The following is a 27,194-nucleotide window of genomic DNA, read 5'->3' as shown; positions in this document are numbered from 1 at the left end:
ATATGTAACAGAGCAATGCTCTGATTCCGTTCTGTTACACATCGCTTCATGGGGAGTTCATAATACTCTATTGAAAGCTGCAGATGACCTCTTGATGTTTGGCTTCGAAATTTCAAGTGAACCTGAGATTGACATCGTAAATAATTCCGATAAGAAGTCCGACAAGCAACTGCTCGCTAAACAAGTTGAAGACGTTGCAAATTTCCGAAAACATCTAACTACAGTAGGTACCCACGGCCACATAAAGCCCCAAAAGAAGAACTATGTGAGCCGTTCGAGAGTACATGCTCAAGTTTAGCCATGATTGACAACAGCGGAGGCTCCTCATTCAATTCTCTCTTGGAACACTCGAGGGTTTTGCCACTTATTTAATGACTTTGAATTTCCTCTCGAAAAGGTGTTTGCCATCTGTTTACAGGAGACTTGGTTGTCTGAGGCCCCCCTGAGAGATGGCTTTACTACCTTAATCAATCCAGCCATCAAAAATGCCCATGGGCGCCCAAGCGCAGGACTTATAACTATGGTTCGCCTGTCACAAAACTGGTCTACACCAGAAGCATTTAATCCCAATCCTTTTGTTCAAGGTACACTTATGCACGCAATGTGCGACAATGTTGACTTAAGACGGACATCGCTTCTAATCATAAACTGCTACTGGAATGCGGCTAAGATCAGCTCGAAGGTACTCATAGATGCTGTTTGCTCTCTAATGGATAACGCGATTTTAAAACACAGCAATTTAACAATTATTTGCTGCGGAGACTTAAATTGCACCTGGTTTAAATATGCTCCAAAGGACCAGACTTACCATCTGATTCCCAAAGATCAGATTGGAGTCAGAGCTCAACAATGGTCAAAGGCAATGAAAATACGTGATTGTATAATGGTTAATGGTGCAGTCAAAGGTGATAATCCTGCACAACCAACTTGGCATAGAGAGCACCTACATAGTATCATCGATTATTTTTGGATTTCAAGAGTGTTTGAGCCAAAGATCAACTCACTGCATGTCCATCACATGTCCAATAGCGACCATAGATTATTAAACCTTGAATGTCTCTTGTCAACTGCCATTCCTACAGATTTATACAACCTGCCCGTCGAAACAAACAGAAGCGGAAATCGGCTGCGGATTAGTCTTAACCAGATTGGCTGCTTAACTGAGAAGCTCATGAGATTGCCTATTGGGATAGATTATACACCCCTTCTATCGATACATACAACCGATCCTAATGGTTCGAAAATACAACAAAAAAGTCATAAACACCTATTCTGCAAGCTCTTGCATGAGAAAAAACAAGAGCTAAGAAGAGACTTGAGGTGTCTAAAAAAAAAAAAACAGAAACATATCAAAGCAAAAATTATCAGTGGAAGTGAGAAACAGACGCACGCTGTTTAGAAATTGGGTTACTTCCAATCGTATAATAATAGAGCAAGACCGCGCCGAATTAATGATGAAATATATGCTGACAAAAAACACACGCGATATATGGCAAATTTTAAACATAGGCCAGGCAAACAGCATGAATTCGACACAGAAATCATTTCAGCTGACGTCTGGTACGAACATTTCTCTAAAGTTTTTAACAGCCAAACTTTTGAACCTGAACTACAGTCTAGGTCCAAAGGTGAGCCATGGAACACAGAAATGTCGCTTGATGACATAACCCACGCTATTAAATTACTAAAGAACTCGCGTGCAGCTGGCCCAGATTTGATCAGTAACGTAATGCTAAAAAAAAACATGCAGCAATGGGCGCCTTTCATTGAATGTCTGTTTAAGAATATCACCAAACATAAATCATTGCCTGAGTCTTGGTTAACTGCAATTGTTGTTCCCATCCACAAAAAAGGGCGTTGGGATTCTCCTGAAAACTATCGCCCGATCGCCCTACTTGATTCGATCGGTAAAATCTTCGGATCAAATCTGAGATCAAAATTGGCAACCTGGGCTTATGAGGTTGGCATTTTAGATGACCGTCAAACTGGTTTCTCAAAGGGCGTTGGCGTCGATGTAAACATCTCAATATTAACCATCCTGAAATTAGAAGCCTTAAAAGCAAATACCAAGCTACATCTGGCCTTCATTGACATGAAGCAAGCCTTTGATGGTATAAATCGTAATCTGCTGTGGCTAAAATTATTAAGATGGAAATGTCCAGCTGGTATACTCAATCCTATCATGGCCCTACATTCTAATACTTCAATTCGAGTACGTCTAAATAAGGCTGGGGAACTATCCGATAAAATCACAACAACAAGAGGTGTAAAGCAAGGGTGCCCTTTGGCAGCTGATCTGTTTAAATTATTTTTAGCAGATCTACAGCCCCACTTAGATCAAGCCCACTGCTTCCCTCCGAAATTACATAGGACTTCTGTACGATACATCGCCTATGCTGATGACCTGGTGCTGCTGGATCGAACACAAGTTGGACTGCAGCGACTACTTCATTGTCTGTACGATTACTTATCGTCTAATGAGCTTCAAATAAACACTGAAAAAACAAAAATTGTGACAATTGGCCATGTGAGAAGCAAGAAAGATAAAGCCTTTAACTGGGCGGTCGGTGGCCAGCGCTTGTCATCAGTAAACTCAATACGGTACCTTGGAGTGCAGTTCAATAATTCGCTCTGCGAAAAGTCATGGGTGGACGCCCTGAAAGTAAAATGTCTAGGACTGGCTCTTCAAGCGGCCAAAATAAACAAAAAATTCGGCAAATTTTCGCTAACTCCGATCATAATGTTCTACCTACAAAAGGTGGTACCGATTCTGACCTTTGGTGCAGAAGCTAGCTGGCACATAAATGAAAACACCTGGAACCAGCTTGAAGGTTGCTTCTGGAAACGTGCATTAAACCTTCCGAAGTGTGTCTCTGTTATCACTTTAAGACATGAACTGTCCTTAAACTCTCTTTATAGCCATATGATCTGGAAATCAATTGCACTGATGCGAAAGATGAAAGAAAACAGCAAACCAGCGGCCTATTGTATCTTCTCAGGTGAGGACAACTCCACCAGGGCCTGCCTATTAGACCATTGGCGTTCAAGAGTCCAACATTGGGCTGATGTTGCGGAAATTGGCAATTACGATCTGTTCAAACGACCACAACATGCGAAACGAAAATTTGATATCTGGGCATGGACCATCAACCTGGAAGCACACGAGAGATTGGCCTCTTCAAAATGGCTGAGTCCTGACCACAAAAAATTAAACGTACAATCTTCCTATCTTTTGCGTTGCTACTCGAGACATTATCGCGAGCAATTCCTAAGATTTCGTTTAAATATTTTGAGAACAAAGGAAATTCTATGGCAAAGAAAGGATGCCTCGCTGAAGGACAATTTATGCCGTTTTTGTCGAGGGTCCACTGAAACCTTAAAACATCTAATTCTTGATTGTCTAGCCACCTGCGATTTACGCTCAAAGCACCTGAGCCAATTTGCGCCTTTAGATGGAGATATGGAGGCTTGGTGGCGACTAATTTCCAGTGGCAATAACGTTAAACACGTATGTGCCATTGTAAATTACTTAAATATATTGCTTCAGTCTCCATGCTAACTGTGCTTGCAAGTTAGGCATGCCCCACGAGGGCCTGTGGTGTGACTTCGTCACTTTCTGACTTGAATCTGTTGAGAGCATTTGTGCTTAGACTTTTAATAGATCAGAAACCGATCTGTTGGCAGTTTGAGACAAAGCTTGTTTATGTTGCATTTGAATTCTGCTTTTTATTCTTGTATCTTCCTTCTGTCGTCCTTAGTCTACTCAGGAATGAAGAATCGTGCTAGTTTCAGTTCTAGCTAATTCAAAAATTAATCACCTCAAAGAAATTTCTGAACCTTTGAACCTTGAACTAATTGTGATGAACCTTTGGGATGTTGTTTTGTTTTTTCTCAATCTTCGAAGTGACCATTTGAAACAAAAGTTTTTTCTATATGTTAAAACTGTAGCTTTCAAAAAAAAAAAAAAAAAAAAAATATTAGGCGCAAGTGTCCCATTATGGCGGAGTAGCGTTATGGAATACGGGGAGGAACGGAAAGGTGAACGTGCAAGTAGAGTCATGGAAGAGATAAATGGGGATGTTTTGGGGTAGTTTATAGTTTTGGGCATTATGAAAAGGATTGCTGTGCGACGTTAGAGTATTCATATTGGTGCTGTAATAGCTGTCAATAGACAACATGGATGTGGGGGAAGGAGTGTAAATTAATCTGGGTGGCCCTGACGTTTCAACAGGGAGTGTTGTTGAATTTGGGGAAGGGTGTAGGAGGGGTCTTTGGGAGGGGAGAAGAAAAGGGGAATATTAGGTGAAAAGGGGGGTTTACACCAAGAAGCAGTCTTAGGGGGTGACAACATGCCGGGCTGTATATGCAATGTTATGGTCTGATGTCCTATTATTGTCGGGCTCAAGAGAAACCACAATTGCATTACGCTTAGTGAAGTTGTTCAATTTGGCACATAAAATGTGAAAGGCCTGAATTCTCTGGGAAAAAGAGCAATGCTGATTAGGCTATTCTAGCAAGAGGCAATCAACATATTGTTTGTACAGGAAACCAGATACAAAGAGGAAGAGGAATTTGACATATGGGCAACATTGGCAGTGGCTCAATATGGACCTCAGGCACACATATATGGGGTGGGCATTACATATAAATTATCCCTGGGATTGGAAATACTAGACTTCAAAAGAGGGATGGGGGTAGATGGCTAGCAGTGAAATGTAAAAAAGGGAGCCAGATCTTGACGCTTAGTGCTATGTATACCCTGAATAAAGCTCAGATCGGGTTCTGTGAACCGCTCTAGATAAGTTGTTGGGTTGGAGGGAGGGCCTGCTGGTTTGTGGGGGAGATTTTAACTTGCTGATGGACCACACAGTGGACAGATTTGCTGTCAAGGTGGCGCAGGGGGATAGGGAAGAGAGGGCGAGGAGCACCTTACTGAAGCTGACACAGAGTTGCTTCCTGATAGATACTTGGAGAGCAGTGAACCCAAATCTGAGAGAATATACATGTTATTCCCTCCCGCAAAAGTCCTATACACGCATTGATCATATAATTATGGAAGCAAGAATATCTTATAAAGGAAGCCTTGATACAGGTAGTGGGGTGGTCGGATCACAACATGGTGAAGGTAACGGTTGACAATTGAGATAGGTCAGTAAGAGAGACACAATGGGCTTGCAGTGATACACTTTTGAAAGAGGTGGTTCTTGAGATGGGGAAACATGTAAAGAAAACTCTTCTTAATCAATAACACAGGGAAGGTGGGTCTACATATGGTATGTGAGGCAGGGAAAGCCACTTTTAGGGGTCTGTTAATTTCTGAAGGTGTAGCAAAAAAGGAAACGGTCACCACAGGAGGAATACTTGAAAGGGAAGATCAGAGCATTAAAGTCCAGAATCAAAGGAAATGCAGAGGTGGATGACTCATTGCTACAAAAGGTGCTGAGAAAGCGTAGGACTTTGAAGGAGCCTTGGTACGGTAAAGCTTATGCCAAACTCCGCTAATGTAAGATGTTTTATTAGGAAAAAGGGGAAAACGTTGGCGTGGTTGAAAAAGTTCATAAACTTAGGGCACAACAGGCGGAAAGGAAGGTAGGTGTTATTAGAGACGAAAAAGGTGAGCTGAGGACAAATCCAAAAGAGGTAGTGCAAAGGTTTGGGAGATATTATAAAGAACTGTATATAGCAGGGGCGGAGGTGGACGAACCCAGGGTTTCCTTTCATGATGAGTTGGAGATCCCGAAACGGACCCTAGTGGAACAGCAAGCCCTGGAAACCCCCATTGAATTAGCGGGGTCGTCAATGCAAAATGGCCAATGGAAGCATGGAAAGCCTTGGGACGTGATGGGTATACATCGGGCTTCCATAAGAGACATGAGGATATTTTTGCACAGTTTTTTCAGAACCTATTTAACTCTATATTGGAAGGGCCGGCTATATCAGAATCCTTCCTACAAGCGAAGGTGATCGTATTTCACAAGGATGGGCGTAGCAAGCAGGAGTATGCATCATATCGACCCATTATACTGTTGCATTGTGATGCTAAAATCTTCACTGCCATCTTAGCAGCCAGGCTGAGCACTTTTATGCCCAAGCAGATCCATGCGGACCAGGTGGGCTTTATTAAAGAGAGGCAAGGCGCAGACAACATCAGAAAGATGCTGCATTTGATAGGTTGGCTCAGGCTGATAGAGAGGACTCTTTATTGCTTTCCTTAGATGCCGAGAAAGCATTTGATAGGGTTGAGTGGAGATTTCTATTTGACACTATGGAAAAAATGGGGTTTGGGTGGAGATGGATGGAAGGCACCAGGGCTTTATATAGAGAACTGAAAGCAGTGATTTCAGTCAATGGGATTGCTTCCAACCCTTTCATCTTGAGGAGGGGGACGTTTCATTCATGCCCTCTGTCCCCACGTCTGTTTAGATTATCATTAGAACCACTACCCATATCCATTAGAAAGAACAAAGGGATCAAAGGGTTTACCATTGGTGGTAAAGAATATAAATTGGCCATGTTCGAGACGACATCTTAATATACGTAAGGAGTCCAGAGGCGTCGCTGCCTAGGATATTAGAAGTGCTGAAAATATATGGGAGTCTCTCGGGCTATAAAATCAATGTACACAAATCAGAAGCCTTAGTGGCGGGATGGGGATCAGATGCAGTAAGGATCTGCTGATGATGTGAACACACAGGCTGAATCCATACGCTCTCTGGGGTGAATATCACCAGAAACCTATCAGACCTATGCAGGGCTAAATCTCCCCCTTTGTGGTCGCAGATATGGGGCACATAAAGTGGTGGGATCACCTGACACTGTCTTGGGGGTTCAGGGAGGAAGGATCTTCACCATCAGGATGGATATACTGCCTAGATTGTTTTATTATTCCAGATGCTGCAGGTGGAAATCCCTGCCCCCAACAATTTTTTTATATTGCTAATAGAGTCCTGTCAAAACTCTTTTGGCAGGGGAAGAAAGCTAGTGTGGCTTATGATGTGGTGGTCAGGGGGAAAGATGAAGGTAGTGCAGGGCTCCCACACTTGGTCATTTATTATAAAGCAGCGCAACTCAGAGTGCTGGTTGACAACATTAGACAGAATGCAGATAAGCGATGGGTGGCCCTGGAGAATGAGCTGCTGCCGGTCACACTGGGAGAATTACTTTGGGTGCCAGAGACCAGGATTCCAAGAAGGGTGTGACTACACCTGATCCTGAAGGCATTGTGGGTGATCTGGAGAAAAGAGGGGGACATGAAAGAGTGATGACCTGGCCATTGCCCCCTGAGTTGTATATGGGCGCCACCGATACAAGACCACATACATGAGCTGCTAAGATTCCAGCAATGATACGAGAAGGACGTGGTGTGGTTGGGTGAATTATTCAAAGACAAATAGGCATCTGGTCTTGGTTACCAAAGGCGCTCTCCTCACACTTGAACAAATAGCAATGCGAGGCTGAAGACCCCATTCAACCAAAGGATCTGCAAGAGGAAGGTCTTCAGTTAACTTTGAAACTCTGCTCGTGGAACACAAGAGGTTATTCCCATTTAACATTCCCAGGCGAGGTAAATTTAGGAGCATACAACAACATATGTCTGCAGGAGACATGGCTCGTATAACAACCATCCCTGGAGGGGTATGAAATTATGATTGCTCCGGCAGCCAAAGGACATCTTGGTCGCCCCTCCTCAGGCATCTTAACAGCGTGTAGAAATGGCTGTGGCCTGTCCTTGGACAAAATCTTGCTTGCCAACCCATCTGTATTAGCCGTTACTGCAACTTGGGAACAAAAGTCCGACCTAAGTGAAACCACTACCTGAAAGACACTAGTGATTGTCAACACTTACTGGAATCCAGCAGCCATTGATGCAGCAAAATTCATCGCAATGCTGGAGCACCTGATCGATGAGACATTGGGAACACTTATGATGCCCTATCTACTTATCTGTGGTGATTTAAACGCAGCGTGTCAAATGGAAAAGTCTAAGCAGGCAAAATCCAAGATTTCACCGGCGGAAGGCTGAGGGAAAGCATGGCTAGCCATGACACAGTCAAGAGAGCTTCATAACTTGGACGAGGTTTTCACACAACATAATAGGCACCCGACATGGGAATGCGCTGAGGTGAGCGTGACCATCGATTACATCTTCGTCTCGAAACCACTGCTGCAGCTGACAACAGCTTTTGAGGTATTGCAAACAAGCGCCAGTGATCACAATCTACCGGAAATGTGGTGGAAGAACCCCTCTAAGAAAAATGAAAAGATGACCTTGCAAATCGAGGCCAACACACAAAACTCACAAATCAAATTAAGTGCAAATGCCATTGAAGAGCTGACATCAAAATACAAGGCAAATGGGCAGAATGAGGAAGATAAGCCAGTTGACTATCAAGCCCTACTGATGTCATATAAACACCAGTCGACCAGCAGGAAGCTCTCTTGGACACCTAAAAATCATGCCTACAACAAAGAGCTGGTAGAAAAGAGACGGGAATTCAGAAAAGACAAGCAAATGGCTCAGTCCCTGCCAATGATATAAGCCGCCCCTAAAATCAAGGAAGTAACAAGAACCTACAAGGCATGGGTCAGATTCCATTGAGATAAGCTGTATGTCCGGCAAACTACCGCCCAATTTCCATTACTCCCTTTTTGGGCAAGCTCCTAGAAAAGCTGGCCGTCTCTCAACTTAATCTCCATTCTGACTCTGTAGGCTCCCTCCATGACCACCAATCTGGCTTCAGAGCTGCCAGAAGTACCAAAACTGCTCTCCTGAACATCTGTGAAAACCCGCTCTCCAACCTCGATTCTAACATTCCCTCTGTCCTCATCCTACTTGACACGGTCAACCATACCACCCTGCTCAATCGTCGTCATGACAAACTCAGTATCACTGATCAGGCTCTGGCCTGGCTGACCTCTTTTCCCTCTGATTGACCCTCCCAGGTACAACTTGGCTCCTTCCTATCTTCTATCTCCCTCTCCACATGTGGTGTCCCCTAGAGGTCTATCCTCTCGCCCTGGCTTTTCAACCAATACCTGGCAACTCTTGCTTACTGCATCTCAATGTTCTGCTCAACTTTCCAGTGCTATGCTGATGACAACCATTTTCAGGCTTCCTTCAGCCTCCTCCTCTCCTTCCCTCATCTCCGGTTGTCTAATCACCATTCAACAAGACGCAGAATCCATTGCCAAAACCTTAAGCACACATAATGCAAGAGACTTCTGGGCCCTTCTGAGATCCATCGATACGCCAATGGCAGACTCAATACCCAACAAAATCGGGCAGCACACCTGGGAAACCCACTATAATTCTGTATTTCAATCTGTCTGTGAGGCGCGTAAAGAGGTTGTTTCATACGATAGCCCTGAGTGGATCAAGCTCGGAAACACGGAAGACATTGAAGATGCAATCAAGAAGCTCAAAAACTCATAGGCCCCTGGGCCCGATGGAATTACAAACTTTGAGCAAAACATGCATCCTTCAGAATGGGCAGCTCTACTAAGCATAATGTTCGAAAGATGTGTGGATACGAAGACACTTCCACCGTCGTGGACGTCAGCGATTGTGATCCCGATTTACAAAAAAGGGAACAAGAGCGACCCCTATAACTTTTGTCCCATTGTATTGCTCGATGACATCGGGAAAGTGTTTGGAACCCTACTACTGAAAAAATTCAAAATATGGGCCACATCGGCAAAGTGCAATGATCATCTTCAAGCCGGATTTTTAAAAAACGCTGGGACTGCAGACAACATTCTCTTGCTTAGCATCCTGAAGAGCAAGGCTCTACAATATGGACATTGTCTCTTTGTGGTATTCATCGACTTTACACAGGCGTTTGATCGAGTGGAAAGACACCGCCTCTGGCAGAAACTTCTAGACTGGAATTGTCCAAAGGAAATCTTGGCACTTGGCACGTCACTCAAAAACAACAATGAGAGTTCGTCTGAATCGACAAGGAGATTTACCAGCCCAGATTCCGACCTCACCGGGGTCAAGCAAGGATGCCCACTTGCAGCATCTCTCTTCCTAGCCTATTTAGGCGACCTCCAGAATACAGAAGCAACAGTACGAGCATTAACTCCAAAAATCGGTGGAGAAACGATCTCGCGGCTCCTGTACGCCGACGATCTCACACTATTTGATCTAACGCCTATCAGTTTACAGCGGCAATTGAACTCTCTACTTTCTTACACTCAAGAAAATCACCTCGAGATAAATAAAAAAAAAACAAAGGTAATGATTCTCCAGAAATCTACCAGAAAAAACAAAAACAACACAAACAAATGGCACCTGGCAGAAACCAAAATAGAAACAGTCCAGAGTTTTAAATACATAGGAGTCACACTGAACACCTCTAAACGTGAAATGTCAATGCAAGTGACTCTACAAGGCAAAATCAAAAAGCTGGTGGCGCAGGCAAAAGTGATTGATAAAAAATTCAGTCGATATTAATTAATTCCCACAATCAACTTTTACAAAATGAAGGTCGTCCCTTCTGTGACGTATGGGGCGGAGGCAATGCCTACAATTCCGAGTGACTTCTGGCCGAAATTAGAAGCAGCCTTTTGGAGATCTGTTTTAGGCCTCCCCAACTCAACATCCGGAGCAGCTACCAGACAGGAATTGAGTCTTCTGTCACTCCATTGTACGGTTAGCTGTAATTCTCTAATGCCATACAGGAAATGCAGAATGACAGATAGCAATCCTATCTATAAAATGATCAACAAAGAAATGCAAGATAACCGATGTGAGTTATTAATAAACTGGAAAAAGGAAAATGAATTGTTACTGGATGCAATTGTCTGCCAAGAAGAAGGGCTTATTCAGAACCCTGTGAGGGTGATACGAAAATTCAAAGAACTAGACTAGGCATAGACCTAAGAAATGGCAGCAAGGAACAAACTGACACAACACCTACCGCATAACATAAAAAAACTAAATGATCCACAAAACTTCATAAAGAAATTTCCAAATAGAGCGGCGCGAGACCTAATTCTAAGAGCCAGGTTAAACCTACTAGAAACAAATGAAATTCTGTACATTAGAGGTCTTTCACTGACAGCCAACTGCATGCCTAGACACAACGTCCCAGCAATTAGAAACCATACAGCATTTGTTACTCTCATGCACAGGAACTTATTCAATCAGACTACGATTCTTAAACAAGTTTTTGGAAAAAGACATTTAACCAAATGAAGAGACCTGGTGGCAGAGGTTAATTGGAGGAGACAGAACCAGCTGGCAAGTTGCTACAGAAAAAATTCTCGAGTACATTGTCACCAACTTGTTACACTGGAAATTGCTCTGAGAGACTTAGACTTTGACTCAGTTATGAATAAGTAACAAATGTTGAATGTTGAAAACAAACATACTTCACTTGCAATTCACGTCATTTACTTCGCTACTCTTTTTGTAAAAATCTCTTGTTGATTAAACAAATATATATTTTTTTTTTTAAATGTATTGACTTAGTAAATCACAAGACGGCCTTAGCGGTCAGTGCTATTTCTCCATTCATGTATTTGCAGCTAAAAGGAGTGATGACGGACCCCAAATGGAAGGGTCATGTGGATAGATTTCTGACAGCTTTTGAAAAGGTTTTAGACACAAAATTAACAACAAAGAGGCTGATATCCAACATGTAGGCCCTGATGGCAGCGGGTTGTAAAGAAGAGATCCACCAAATAAAGCAATGGGAAGGAGGTATGAACAGAGATCTGGATGTGAGAGGTGGAGGCCTATATGTGGAGGGGCCCGGAAAGCATTTATATCCATGCAGTACAAAATACGTAATTATTGGCTACTGACTAGATGGCAATTTGCACCTCAGAGGCTTGCGACAATTTATGCAGGGATTAGACCAGACTGCCAGAGAGGCTGCAGGGAGATAGGAATATACTGGCACATCTGGTGGGAGTGCCCTGAGGTCCAGATGTATTGGAAGGAGGTCCTGGGATGGATTAAAGAAATAGATGGGGAAGATAGACCATTATCTCCGATACTGGTATTATTTGGCAAGGAAGAAGAGGAAGAATTGATTGAGGGGTTAAGGTGTATTGAGCAGACAGGGTTGTCGACAAATAGGCTGAGAGAAGTGCTAAGTAAGAGAAGTATACTGTGGTATGGGCAATGCGATATTGTTTTCCTTTCCAGAAATCAAAGTAGATGCCTGAGGCAGACAGTCTGTTGTGAAAACATTGTGTGTGATGTTGATTTTTATTTGAAAATGCAATAAAAACTGTTTAAAACTAAAAAAAAAAAGATACCTTGTGAAGGGGTGTTTAAACGGGTGTCCAGAGAGGAAAGAGGCAGATGATCACAGGCATGCATTACTACGGCAAGCACACTGAGCAGTGGAAATGGGAGACATCCCCACAGGACAGCAGTACCCACAATTGACTCGGCGGGAAACGGGAGGAACAGCGACGGGGCGAGGGAAGTACAGAATCAGCAGTCCTGCGAGTGCATGAGGGGGAGGAGTGAGTGGCAATCAGCTGAAAATGAGGAGGTAAGCGCGAGAGCAGAGGAGGCACACATGTGGGCCTACTGAACCGTGTCAGCGGTGATGTGAACCACCAGCATAGGAGGCCAGAACAGAGCGAGACATGCAGAGTATCTTGAACCGAGAAGGATTGGGAAAGAAGTAAGACTGTAGCTGGGTTCCCTCGACTGCTCACACAGGAGGGACTGGAGTAACCGTATGCCCGCAGAGAAGAGGAGGTGGTGTATACAATGTTCGCAGACCTCTGAATCGGTTGCCTAACAGCAGGACCCCGAGGTGGTACAGAACCGAGGAAGTGAGAAGGGTGTACTGATGCCATTGAACTTATAGGGGGTTGTGAGTGTAACAACGCCCATTATTGAAACAACTTTCTGTAATGGGTTTGGGTAAATATTCTCACCACTTGTGTAAAACTTGTGTATAGGCACTTTATAAATGCTGTATCATATCATATCAAATCATATCATATAACCAAGAAGCCTGCATCTGTTATTACCAAAACAAAGAATGCTACAAGTGGTGGTAGCAGTGGGATCCAGAAGAGCACGCCATGGAAGTCCCAATTAAAACCCTAAGAAAAGGTCAACAGCAACTGCAGCAGGCCTTACAAATCCAAAGTTAACAGGCTGAGGTAGATCGGCAGGCCTTCTACAGGCGCTGCAGCTACAACAGTCTCAATAATTGGATGGTGCTACGGTCCGAAAACAAGCCCAAGTGCCTGCCACGGTACTCCAAAAATATACACCGGGGAAAGACCTGGCCCATGTTTTTGTTAATTTTGAAAGAGTGGCTAGAAATGCCCAGTGGCCGCAAGAGAGGTGGAGCCACTATATTGAACCGTTAATAACTGGTGAGATGCAAAGTGCCTACCACTCGGCTAATCCCACGGGCGACAGTAATTATGTGGACATGAAAAAAGTGGTGCCTAAGAGACTCGGACACGATGAGGAGACATACAGGGATGAATTCCAGGACACTAAGTTGTTACCGAATGAAACCCCCAGACAATTATATTATCGAGTTATGGAGCGGCAGACAAATGCCTTCAGATGGCAACTACCACCAACAAAGAGATGGCTGAGCGGATTGTGTTGGAACAATTTATAGAAGCACTACCGATTCCAATACAGCGATGGGTAAAGCAACACCACCGGCCTAGCTTGGTAGAAGCTGTCAATATTTCCTTGGCCTACCAGAAGGCTGGACAAGGGAGAATGATGATGTACAGACAGATGACTAGGTCATTTGGAACTTTGACACTCACCACAACCCGATACGGGTGTTTATCTAATTCCTTGGGTAGGAAATGCAAAGGGGAATGGGTGATTCCGAACAAGCCCACTCTATTGTTACCAAGGAGCCCGCAATGCTATGAGTGTGGAGAATGGGGCCACAAGCAAGATTGTGCCCTAAGAAGAATAAAGTGGAGCCTATGGAGATAGGACTTTTTGGCGTACCGAGGGAAGGAAATTACACTGAAAACCTCAGGCCCACCCAAAGGTCACCAAAGGTCACCCTATCCTTATAGCTATGATGCTGAGGTAGACGGGATTCCCACAAGAGCTCTGGTGGATTCCAGAAGTCTACAAATGGCAGTCAGCGCTCAGCTGGTAGGTGGAACTCAAGAATCAAAATTCCAATCAGGTGTGTGCATGGGGATGCAAACATGTATCCCACCAAAGATATCAGGGTTAAATTGGGGAATTAAAATAAGAGCAACCATGCTACCTCTGCTCCCTGAACCCCTGGTCATTGGATCCGATGTGCCCAGTATGTCTCAGATCATACAGCACATAGAAAAGAACTGGTTGGAATACGCCACACCTTTCAGGTAATAGACATCAAACCGGAGGCTTGCCAGGAATTCAAAAGTCGAGCTGAGAAAAGGGAAATGCAGAACCAGTGGCATGAGAAGGCCATGATGCCAATCACCATAGACTGGAAACTAGATGAACAAGGAGACATTACAGGCCGGCACAGGAATTGAACCCTACCTTGCAAAACACCCAGATGGCATCCAACGAGGAAAAGAAAGCACAGGGTCCATACTTTATGAAGGACAAAGGGTTGTACTATGGGATTGTACCAAAACCTGACGATGAGGCCATACAACAGTTACTCATACCCGCCAAATACCGAACGACTGTCTTGGAAGTGGATCATTTGCAAGTGGGAGAAGGACACCTGGTCACTGAGAAAACAATACAGAAAATCTTCGCATGCTTCTTTTGGCCTGAGGTATACGGACGGACCTCACAAACAAGCCAAATATACCAAAAGCACTGTTACAAACCATGCCATTGATAGTAGAGGCCTTCAACAGAATCGGGTTGGATGTTGTGGGTCCTTTGGACCCCACCAGCTGAGGACACAAATACCTGCTATTGACAGTGAACTACACCACAAAATACTTAGAAGCCTTTCCCCTTCGGAGTATCAACGCTCAAAGCATTTGTGATGTTCTAATGCCTTTTATAGCCCGAGTGGGAATTCCCCGAGAAATTCTAACCGACCAGGGCACAAACTTTATGTCAGCAGTCCTCATGCAAGTATGTCAAACGCTACACCTAGAACAACTCAAAACAGCAGTCTATCATCCCAAACTGATGGACTGGTTGAAAGATATAACAAGACCATTAAACTGATGCAGAGGAAAACTATCAATCCATCGGAAAGATATTGGGATCAGTTAATTCCATGGATTCTCATGACCCTCAGGAATACTCTACGGGATTTTCACCATTCGAGCTGTTATTTGGAAGACAGATGCAAACCTTGCTGGATATCAGGGATCGTAAGAACAACCCAAACACAAGATCACCCTAACCAAATATGCCAATCAGCTAGCCAAGAGAGTGGAAAAAAATCCAGTGCATTGCCCAAACACATCTGCAACAATCCCAATGGATACAAGAGACCCAGTATATACAAAGGGCACTATTGCAGAGCTTCCAAGTGAGGGAAAAGGTATTAGTCCTCATCCTGACCTCAAAGAACAAGATGCTGGCAGCCTGGAAGGGCCTTTATGCCATAAAACAGGTCATAGGACCTGTCACTTACAAAGTAAGACAGGAGGAGAGAAGATTTCCAATACAAAGTTACCACGTCAATCAACTCAAGAAATGGGTGGAACCCACAACTACCATAGCTTTGATCAGTACGGATCAGCCCACCTCCTCTGAAATGCATTTTGGGTGGGACAACCTTGAGATGGAGGCCTTACGAATTAATCCTGATCCTGAAACTGATCAAAGGGAAGAATTGAACCAACTCGTCAGGGAGTTCCAGAAGATTTTCTCATCTTTACCATGACGTTCCACCAAAGCCTACCATGGAATAGACACAGTAAGGCTCCGGCCCTAAAGGATTCTCGACCCCTGGACCCAAGCGGTAAATCAGGAGATACATACAATGCTGAAAATGGGGGTGGTAGAACCCTCACACAGTCAATGGTGTTGCCCCATCGTGTTGGTGCCAAAAACACATGAAAGCATCAGATTCTGCATGGACTTCAGAAAACTGAATGAGGTATCGAAGTTCAACACATATCCTGTGCCCCATATTGAGGATCTCTTGGACAAGCTGGGGAAGGCTCTATATCTCACGACCATCGACCTCTCGAACGGAAATTGGCAGATTCCACTACGACATAAAGATGAAGAGGAAACAGATTTTGCCACTCTGGATTATACCAATTCACTGTACTTCAGTTTAGTCTACATGGGGCCCCGGCCACCTTCCAGCACCTGATGAATTCTATTTTAAAGGGACATGAACAATATGCTGGGGCCTACTTAGATGTCATCATTGTATACAGTACCTCCTGGGAGGATCTACTGAAACATCTCCGAACGATCTTTGAAACTCTACAACAGACCGGACTCAACATCAACCCAAAGAAAACCTCAGTAGCTTACTCCCACACCAAATATCTGGGATACTATGTTGGTCAAGGTACCGATTCGTCTTCAACAGGATAAAACACAATTTCCAGCCAACTCCTGACAAAAAGAGCCTTTTTGGGTTTTGTTGGATACTATAGAAGGTTCATCCTGCACTTTGACCATTGCAATGCCCTTAACCGATCTGCAGAAAACTTCCAAACCACTGAAAGCAGCAGTGAAAATGGAGGAAGCAGGTATTCTGGTAGCTGAAGAGAGCTCTGGGTGAGCATGCCGTTCTTCATTGCCTAATTATACTGCACCTTTTTATCTTCATACTGATGCTTCAGGGGTTGGCTTGGGTGCAGTATTATTCTAAAACAAAAATGCATTGGAACTTCCTATACTATTCACCAGTATGAAGCTGTTACCTCACGAAAGGAGTTATGTCACCATTGAGGAGTGTCTTGCAGTTAATTGGGCTATTGAGTCACTACAATACTATCTGTTGGGCAGACAGTTCACCTTAGTGACTGACCATGCACCCATGGTCTGGATGGCAAGAAATAATGGCACGAATCCCAGGATTCTTCAGTGGTTTCTATCGTTACAACCTTCTCTTTTACGACGATTCATCGGCCGGGATGGTTGCTGGCACAGGTGGATTTCCTCTCATGGTCTCCTGCCTGCCTGAACGTCAAGCTTGCTGAAGGGAGTCTGTGAATGGGGTGTGTGAAGGGATGGCTGGAGAGGAAAGAGGCAGAGGATGACAGACACACCTTACTACGGCAAGCACACAGAGCTGTGGAAAGTGGAGACATCACTCCAGGACAGCAGTACCAACCATTGACTTGGCGGGAACTGGGAGGAACAGCAACAGGGGCAAGGGAAGCACAGAATCAGCAGTTCTGCGAGTGCATGAGGGGAGTAGTGAACGGCGATCAGCTGAAAATGAGGAGGGGAGCACATGTGTGGAGGAGCGCGCACATGTGTGGAGGAGGCGTACATTTGGGCCTACTGAACCGTGTTGGTGGTGATGTGAACTGCCGGCGTAGGAGGCGAATACAGAGCGAGACTCGCAGAGTATCTTGAACCGAGAAGGACTTGGAAAGAAGTGAGACCATAGCTGGGTTCCAACGACTGCTCTCACCCGAGCGACTAGAGAAACTACATGCCTGCAGAAGAGAGGAGGTGGTATATACAAGGTTCATGGACCGCCGAAGCCCTTGCCTAACAGCAGGACCCCAAGGCGGTACAGAGCTAAGAAAGCAAGAAGGGTGAGCTGACTCCATTGAACTGAATTGTGAGTGTAACAACGCCCAATAATGAAACGACTTTCTGTAATGGTTTTGGGAATAAATGAGAAAATACCTTCACCAAGAAGCCTGCATCTGTTATTACTGAAACAAAGAACGTTACATACTGTGAGAAACCTGGAGGTGTCTCACCCGCTAGTTCCTGGATATCTGTCATCCAGGTGGCCAGGACATGGCCCTTGCTATTTGATCCAGTTCCTGGTGGTGGACCAATGGGGGAGGATCACTTGGATGGGGGTCTATGAGGGAGTAGAAATGGGATACTGAAGGGTGAGGCGCAGTATCCCCTTCCTTATGACACCTTTTCCCCATCCTACCCCGTAGGATATTTAGAAGCTCTACCCCCTCCCCCTTTTCTGACACGAGCACTTTCTTACACCGTGAAAGACAATGGACTAACACCAGAGCTGTTTACCTTACATGTCCCCAAACAATTGTCAGGCAGAGTCAGACAATTGACAACAACAGCACATACCTGACGGCTTTTTCCCTTCCCCAAAGGGATAAAAGGCAGAGCACGAGAGCACACTGGGAGCAAGGACAATCGCCTGAGGAAGCAGCTATTCCAGGATGGCAGTTCAAACGGAGAAGGAAGGCGGCGGGACCTGAAAGGACCACAAGGAGGGATGTCCCCTTGCCCTTTCCAACCCAGGCCCACGAAGACTCAGTGAAAGGAATTAAAAGACACGGAACAACAGCTAGCGTGTGGTATAAAAGATCTCAATGGTGCACGAGGCCCTCCCGCACTGATAGCCAAGGCGGGGAGATGTGCCTGCTACTGCGGTATCATCCTTGACTCCAAAGACAAGAAACGCCAAGGAGTTCAACACAGCCGGTGTGTCGGAGAGAGAGCTGATAGTAAGCCGGACTGTGTTGAGCCGAGAGTTGCAATCAGCAACATTGTATGAACCCAAGGAACTTGTGAACAAAGAACTTGTGTGTGTGTTTGAATTTATGGGAATGCCCAGTGAAGGGCCAGCTTCAGAGTGGTCAGGCGCTGTGGCAGCGCTCATTCAAAGGACTCTGGCTGGCCCCTTTGTTGAAACTACAAGTACCAGGAGGCACTAGGAGAAGCTGGCATGAGGTGTTAGAGGGGTCCTACAAGGGTCATGTGAACATGGCTGAGGGATGCCTGCCAATCGGGGTGAAGCATAATGCACCAGGGAACATTGTGTTGACAAGAGTGTACCCGGCTGAGGGTCGTCTACAGTAAATGGTTATTTAAAAAGACATTGAGACCCATGAGAGTTACGTTTTGATTGAGAGGTCGTAGTGAACCCGACTGAGGGAGGCCCACGCTGCAAGAAGGATCAGAGCCCGGATGAGGTGGCTCCAAGGAGCGAAGAGCAATCGCCCAACGTGAATGATTACCAAAGGAACTTTTGTTTGTTTATTGTTTATGGTCCAGCAGGCCTTCTAATGCAAGAGACTTTGCTGAAAAGAGACAGTCCTGAAGAAGGTTGCGTCACCAAGAGGACAAACATCTGTGATGTCCATCAAGTCAACTGAAACATATGTAGGCTATTTTTTGTACTGTGTATGTGTCTGAAACACAGTAAATACCATCTACCACTGACGTGGAGGAGATTGTACAAATAGAAATAGTTAAAATTGTTCACCAAGAGTTTAACCAGCTAGGTGTGATGTATACATTTTAAAATCATGAATCAATGGTAGGAATGACTGATTGTGAGTTGAATTTTCTGTGATTAATATATTGTAAGATGCTATTTTTTTTAAAGAATCTAATTTTTATATGTATTGATGAAAAATAAAAATGAATATGATTGAAATGAATGACATTTATTGGTATTTATAAAAAAGTAAATGTGAAATCTGCACCATTCCCTATTCGACTGGTCCATTGTGTGGTTTTGCTATAGTTATTAGCCTGGAGGACCAGGGTTTGACCAGGCACCCCTCTATTTACAAGTCTATTGTCTTCCTCCAGGATACCCAACATCTGTACCAAGAGGTGGTCTGCAACAATGGGAGCACAAGGGACACATATCAAGGGAGTGAGGGGCCTGGGTTGAGAGCATGGCAACTCCCAAAGTCCTAGATGTCGACAAGGGGAGATTGGCAGAGCATGAGGGTGGCTAACTACTCTATTGTCTCTAGCACTGGCCTACAATACCAACCGTTTTTAGCAGTGATCCCCAGGCCAAGCCTGCCCCTACACTGCCATCTACCTTCTCGGACATCCGACCCATGAAGCGTGTGTCATTGGAGGCTTTCGCCATCACCTTCTCTCCCCCCTCCACCTCGGGCTGACTCACATCCTGACTCAGCCCTGTCTTTGCCCTACTCTTTTATTTCTGATACTCTTGATGCTCTTGCCCCTGTCATGAGGATCTGTTCGAAGCCCAAAGCCAATTGCAATTCTTGGTATGACTGCAACCTAACTACACTAAAACATGAATGTAAGGCGGCTGAGAGGAAATGGAGGGCTTCTTGTTCATCCTCTGACAAACTGGCCTGTCGCCTGCTCCAAAGGCAATACCGACTCTCTGTCTACACCAAGAAGAGAGCCCACATCCAAGCCCATGTCTCTACAGCATCTAACAACTCAGGCGAACTCTTTAAAATCTGCAAGGAGCTGGCCAACCCTGCGGCATTCTCTACCCCTCCTGTCGCCTCCCAGGCCCTTTGCAATGCCCTTCCCTCCCACTTCATCTCAAACACCCAGGTCATCCTGTCCACCCTCTCCTCCCTCACCCCTCCTCTCCTTCTGTAAACTCTGACCCTCCTTCAGCCACCCCCACGCCCTCTTTCTCATCCTTTCCTCTTTTCTCCCCTGACAAGGTCACTAGACAAGGCCGATCTATGAAAGCCTCATCAAAACAGGTTCATCCCTGTTCTTCTAAAACCAACAAGGACCACATTGACACCCTTGCCCCGGCCCTTGCTGATTTCTGCAACCTCTCCTTTGACTCAGGAGCCTTTCCCTCCCCTCTGAAGCACTCTCTTATGTCTCCTTTTCTCAAGAAACCCACGGCTAACTACTGCCCAATTTCCATTAGTCCTTTTCTGAACAAACTCCTGGAAAAGCTGGACATCTCGCAGCTTAACCTTCATTCTAATTCTGTTGGCTGTTTTCACGACCATCAGAGCTGCCAGAAGCACGGAAACTGCTCTCCTGAACATCTGTGAAGATCTGCTCTCCAACCTTGACTCTATTCCCTCTGTCCTCATCCTACTCGATCTCTCTTCTGCTTTCGACATGGTCAACCATATCATCCTGCTCAACCATCTCCGTGACAACCTGGGTATCACCGATCAGGCTCTGGCCTGGCTGACCTCTTTCCTCTCTGATCGACCCGCCCAGGTCCAACTTGGGTCCTTCCTTTCATCTATCTCCCTTTCAACCTGCAGTGTTCCCCAGGGGTCTAACCTATCCCCCTGGCTCTTCAACCAATACTTGGCAACTCTCGCCCACAATATTGCCATTTTCTGCTCCAATTTCCAGTGATATGCCAATGACACTCAACTCAGTTTCAGGCTTCCCTCTGCCACCTCCTCTCCTTCTCTCATCTTTGATTGCCTACCTGCCATTAAGGATTGGCATACTGCCAACAATCTGTACTTGAATGCCAGCAAGACTGAGATCCTCATTGGCACACCTCCACACTCCTTTCCCCTCACTCTCTGGCCGGCCTCCCTTAGTCCTTCTCCTACACCCACCTGAGAGACTAAGAACCTTGGGGTCATCTTTGATTCCATGCTTTCCTTCTCTATTTACATCTCTGGTGTCTCTAAAAAGTCAAACTTCCTCCTGCACCTCCTCAGAGGTACTCTGCCTTTCCTCTCCTTCCCCCAGAAGCTCACTGTCTCCCGAGCCCTGGTTCTCTCTAGGTTGGACTATTGTAACATCCTCTTTCTAAATCTACCTGCTTCTACTCTCCGCCCCTTTGCAACTCATCCAGAACAGGACTGCGAGACTTGTCCTTGGCCTCAAGCCGTGGGATCGTATCTCTCCAGGCCTGAAATGTCTCCACTGTCTCCACTGGCTCCCATTGAATGCAAGGATTACATTCAAAACTCTTTGCATTGTCCACAAGGCTTTCTGGGGCCTGGGTCCAAAACACCTTCAGCTGTCCCTCAGTAAATACCTCCCCTCTCGAGCTCTTCACTCCTCTATCTCTCACTCCATCAGGGTCAAAATTTTTCAGAGAAACGAGCTGGGGGTAGATCTCTGCCTTCGGCTGGGGCCTCCCGCTGGAACAGCCACCCTGTCACTCGGAAACATGAGGAGAAACATCTCTGGTTCCGGAAGCACCTCAAGACCTTCCTCTTTCCTTCTGCCTTCGCCCCTGTTCTCCCCTGCTGATCTTCTCTCGCTTGGCATCGTGCACCTGGCCTACCCTCTGACTTTCGGGCCCAGGTACCTGCTCACCCTGCCAGCCACCCACACTGCCTCCTGGCAATCCCTTGCACTAGGGTCTGTATCTGTAGCCATACATCCCCTCACACTCCTTTTTTTCCTGCACTTATCAGACATATCCTGTCTGCTGCCTTAAACCCAACACTTGCCACTCACTGGCTGCACTAACACTGTTTGTTGCCTTTTATTATTTATTTATTTTATTATTTATTTGTTTTTCCTTGCTCCGTACTTTCCCACTTCTCCCCCCTTACATGCACTTTCCCCTTTTCCTCTCCCATGCACTTGCGCGTTCTCAATGTCACTGGTCCCAGTAAGAGCATTGCTTCTGTTCTCCCTTGTTCCCCTCCCTTGCCTTGTTGCGCTCCGAAACACTTGTGTACGAGCGCGGTACAAATAAAATATTATATCATATCAGTGATCTGCCTTCCCTCAAACTCTCCTCGAGCTCATTCGGCCTCTCTATTCCCCAGGCTTTCTTCTCACTTTCTTTGATGTCTATCAGTTCTTCCGTCTCTGAAGGCTTCTACTCCACCTGTACGCTCCATCTTCCCCTTTCTTCACCCCTTTGGGGGATCTTTTTTCTTTTGACTAGTTTTACTCTCAGTATTTTCAATCCTTGGGAACTCTTTTCCTTGCAATAATCCCCAACCACAACTCCTTCATCCCCTCTCTGCAATGCCTGGCCCAGTTCCTTTTCTTGTTATCCTAACTATATCCTTACTCTTCAGTCTTCCATCTTTACCAATTCTTGCACCAACATATTGTCAATTTCTTCCAGTTTCTTCCCTCTCTGTAACCATCTCATACCTGTATACTCTTCTGATTCCTCACTCTCTTTATCCCCTTCTCTATCACTGTGGATGATGTTAGTTTACCAACCTTCAATTCTACAGTCCCTTCACTATCTCGCTCAACTTCTTCACCCCGTTGAGCACTATTCTATGTACTATCTACTTCATTCATCTTTCTGATACCTTCTTAACCATTATAGGTACTATTGTCACTAATTTTCAAATATATCCTCTCTGTCTCATCTCATTCACCCCCTTGTCTCATTACTTATGTCACCCTCTTTGGCCACCACTCTACCACTCCTCGCCTATTGCCCAAGCTTTATTTCCTCGTTGATTTGGTCTCCTGGGACACTCCTCGAGCTCCCAGGTTCCAGTATTGCCCACCATCCTGGACCTCTCCTTCAGTCCCCTTGGTCTTGCTCAGTCTCTTGCTCTCTCCTACAACTTTCTCCGAAACAAATTCCTTTCTCCACTCTCTGGTATCCAACACCTACTTCATACTCCCACTCCGCCAGAATGAGTGTATGGGCTTCTATACCCCTTTCCTCCCTCCCCCTAGACTGACTTTGTATGGGGGTCTGCACCTATGTCCAGGGATTGGTGAGGGACTGGGATTGGCTGACTGTAATAGGCTTAGCTGAGCATAACCTGGGTTTAGGGGCTGGATCAAAACTTTAACTGGCCTGCCCGCAATCTTTTGTGTCCATTTGCCATTTCCTGTTACTGCAGAGCACTGTTTCATTAGGGCATTGCTTCCCTGCCTCTTGAACATGTGGACCTGATACTTGAAAGTCCTCTGACCTTCATATTAATACCTCTGAATCTTAACAGGCTGCTTGGCCTTGGTTAAATTGCACATTTCTATTACCCATGAAGATATACTCTCCCCGTAGACAAATAATTGGTAAATTTGCCTCATTCCCCGGTACAAATGCTTCTCGCACAATTGTGAAGTGGACAGAATTGATCACATGCGGGAACTCAGGGCTTTGTTGAAGAATCTCTCTGGGCCTTTGCAGTGGGATATTTTCTACTGCAGGACCTTTAACAACAGTAGCACTGTGGGTTTTTGTGAATTAGCTTGAGTGTAATACTGTCAATTTATTATGTATTTGATTTCCTTCTTGGGGACTTTGGGCCTGGCTAGTTGGACCTTCGAGCGCTTCCAACCGGGGATGCGGTCCAGGTCCATATAACTTTCTCCTGTGAACTTCCGCTGACCTGAGAGGAGGATTAAGAGGGGGTAACGAGGGGCTACACCCTATACCACCCAAGGCCCATCATCCACTAGCTTGAGGAGGCACACAAGCCTTTTTCTGACCTCACTGAGGCCATTGGCTGGGGACGTGTAACGGGAAGTGTATTAGGTAATTACTTGAACCAAGATGTTGATCTCTCCATTGCGGCAGCTAGATCACTGGGCTGCATATAGGGAGGTAAACAATACAAAAGACAATCATAACTCTTAGTCCTGCATTATTTTTTTCAGTCCCTGCTGAGGCAGACACAACTTCGATCACTCAGCAAATCAGATACCAAGCTGAACGAACTCCACAGCATCCGCTTTAAGGAGACAAGTGAGTAGATGTTAACAATAAGAGTTTAATAATTACATGAAATATGTTCCTAATGCAGAATCTCAGGTTGTCATATTTTGGGGTGACTAGTTCACCCAATATTGTTAGCCTTGGTGTGGTTGAGAGCATGTGGACCATCTTTGTGGCGACAACATTATGCTGAATGTGAGGTGTGTCCATTATGTGTGAGGATGCCCATTTTAGCTTGCTCTTTCCTTTCTGTAGTGTATTCATCCAATCCATGCTGGATGTTCTAGCGTTGGCCTGTTTGCTTTGTGGGCCAATACTACACTTTCCAATTCTGATTGGGTGAGTGCACACACACACACACACACACACACACACACACAAACACACAAACACACACACACACACACACACACCCACACCCACACCCACACCATTAGGCACACACACACCACACCATTAGGCAGACAGAAAGCAGGAGTGCAGTGCCATTGAGAGGTGAAGTGTTCCTGCCCCCCCCTGTGCCTGCTCCTGCCCTGTTATTCCTACCCCAGCAGCCGCCACGGCCTCTCTTCCTCCTTTCAGACCCCTGAACACAGAAAAGGCCCATAAGGCCACTTTCCCTCACACTACAGAACCTTTCTGATTCTGAACAAATAGAGCCTTCCCCCCTGCATCCTAGCTCCCCTCGGGCTCCTTTCCAGTCCGCTCCATGTGAAATATCTCCCAACCCTGGTTTCAATCTCCCCTTACTGCACAGTCGCTTTACCCTGACCAGCACACAGCTCACTCCCCTGCTAAACCCTTTGCAAGTTTGGACAAAGGCCAAAGCTCGGGCACGGACAGTAGGGTATTGGCCCAGAGTTCCGTTACTCAAATGATCACATGAATCATATGGCAACAGTACCTCTACCAAAATCTCACCACACACGTAAATCCCAGAGGGATTAAGAAGTCAGTCTGCTCACATATCCTCACTGTGCTCTTGGGGAGTGGCGGTCATAAACTACCTATGCCATCACACAGGCATCAGAAGGCATCCCCTTCCTCAGTTCCTCATTTTCGAGGGTCTGGGATATTAAGGAAGTATTTATTTATGTAAGATGTGTTTATTGAAGGTATGTATGGACCTAACCACAAGGGCGACAGAGCTGCATTTAGAGGAAATGAGAGGCATAGCAAAGTTTCCAGTGATAGAGTTGGTAGCAGGAGCAGAGTTCATACAGTTCCACACCCGGAAACAGTTAACAAGGAGATTTTCATGAGGTGGGGCTTGCTTTCCCTCCTGAACTGGCATTGTAGGAAAGTTCATTTTCCGCAGAATTTCAAAAAAATTAAGTAAAATATCAACAACTTGGGATAAAAAATGTTAACACTCCCTCATAATTGGGCAGAGTTGGTTGGTATGATTGTTGGTTGGTATAGCATTACCTATGAATCCTTTCAAAGTCAGCTATTTCACCTACTGCTCCTCTCCAGAGGTATGCCAATTTAAAGGACTTTTAAGTTTACTTTTAATTGGCATATCTGCTCCCTCCTTATCCGACTCTTGCTTTCATAAAAGAATTCTCTCAATGTATTTCTGATTTAATACTAACCTAGCCTAACTTGTTGGTATTGGCTGACTTTAATGTACATCTTAATAACGCTGCTGATATGCCGCAAAGTTACTTGCTGCGCTGGCAGATCATAATTTGTATCTGCGTAACCATCTCTCAATACATAATAAAGGAAATACTGTTGATTACATTTTTCTGACATCACTGGCGGCCACTTTTAACCCTTTACCTGTCAAGTGGTCCAACCATTTTGTTCTTCCTTTTGTTGTTTTTTTCTCTTCTTCCTCATCACGTGGGTATAATGTTTCAGCATGCTTGGCGTTGTTGGAAGAATACGCTTCCAAGTCAATTAGCTGAGCATTTGACAGTCCTTGAGAGACACTGGCGCTCTAGACCTCTGTACTGCTCTGGTGAAAGCAATGACCATGACCGCTAATCAATTAGCAACAGTTAGAACTGGTCTAAGTCGTTGTAAGCCCTCCACGCCTTGGTTTACCCCCAACCCCTGACTTCTCAAAGTAGCCTGTTGTAGGGCAGAGCACAAATGGCACACCGCCTATACTTTGACAGGCAAGCAAGAATTCTAATTGGCCCTTGCAGACTTTCATATGTCTGTTAAAGGGGCACAATCTCAATATTATGTAGACTCTATTGTGAAGGCATCATGCTCTTCTTGTGAGCTTTTTAGAATTACTAAAGAACTTGCCTCCCTCTGCCCTCCGTTATTTGATCCTTCCTGTTCTCAAATGACCTGTGATCTGATCAGTACTTTTTTTGTTGATAAAATCTACAAAATTCACCCACCACGGCAGTGCCCATTAATCTGATAGGAGTGTGATAACTTGGAAGTTTTCCAGTTTCATCCTGTTACAGATGAGATGGTCAGTCTAGCACTAGGTAAACCTAAATCTTCATCCCCACTGGATCCTTTTAGCCTACATCTTCTTCGGTCTTTACTAGCTACTTCAATTTCTCTTTTTACCGAATCCAATCGTCATTCTTTTTCTGTTGGCTCAATCCTGACTCCTCTGAAGCATGCATTGGTTACCCCTCTTTTGAAAAATCCTCATCTCACTCCTTCAGATCCTGCCAATTATCAGCCTAACTCACTTCTCCCTCTGCATATGAAGCTGATGGAAATCATTGTAACTCTGACACTGATACGACATCTGGAGTATAACTCTCTCTTGCACCCTTTGCATGCAAT

At 45.1% G+C, this 27,194-nt stretch overlaps 1 protein-coding gene across 1 annotated transcript in view; it reads left to right on the top strand.

The window, feature by feature from the left end:
* LIME1 (Lck interacting transmembrane adaptor 1) overlaps positions 1-27,194 on the top strand; it is a 278,786-nt gene that overhangs the window by 182,888 nt on the left and 68,704 nt on the right. Inside the window, exon 4 of the mRNA XM_069650879.1 lies at positions 24,374-24,461. Coding sequence (XP_069506980.1) covers positions 24,374-24,461 — 88 coding nt within the window. The remainder of the gene's footprint in view (positions 1-24,373; positions 24,462-27,194) is intronic.

Source organism: Ambystoma mexicanum, chromosome 3p, assembly GCF_040938575.1.
Source record: "Ambystoma mexicanum isolate Mex_15411 chromosome 3p, UKY_AmexF1_1, whole genome shotgun sequence".
Classification (NCBI taxonomy): domain Eukaryota; kingdom Metazoa; phylum Chordata; class Amphibia; order Caudata; family Ambystomatidae; genus Ambystoma; species Ambystoma mexicanum.
Note: the sequence above shows the minus strand (reverse complement) of the source record. Positions and strands in the feature narration are given on the sequence as shown.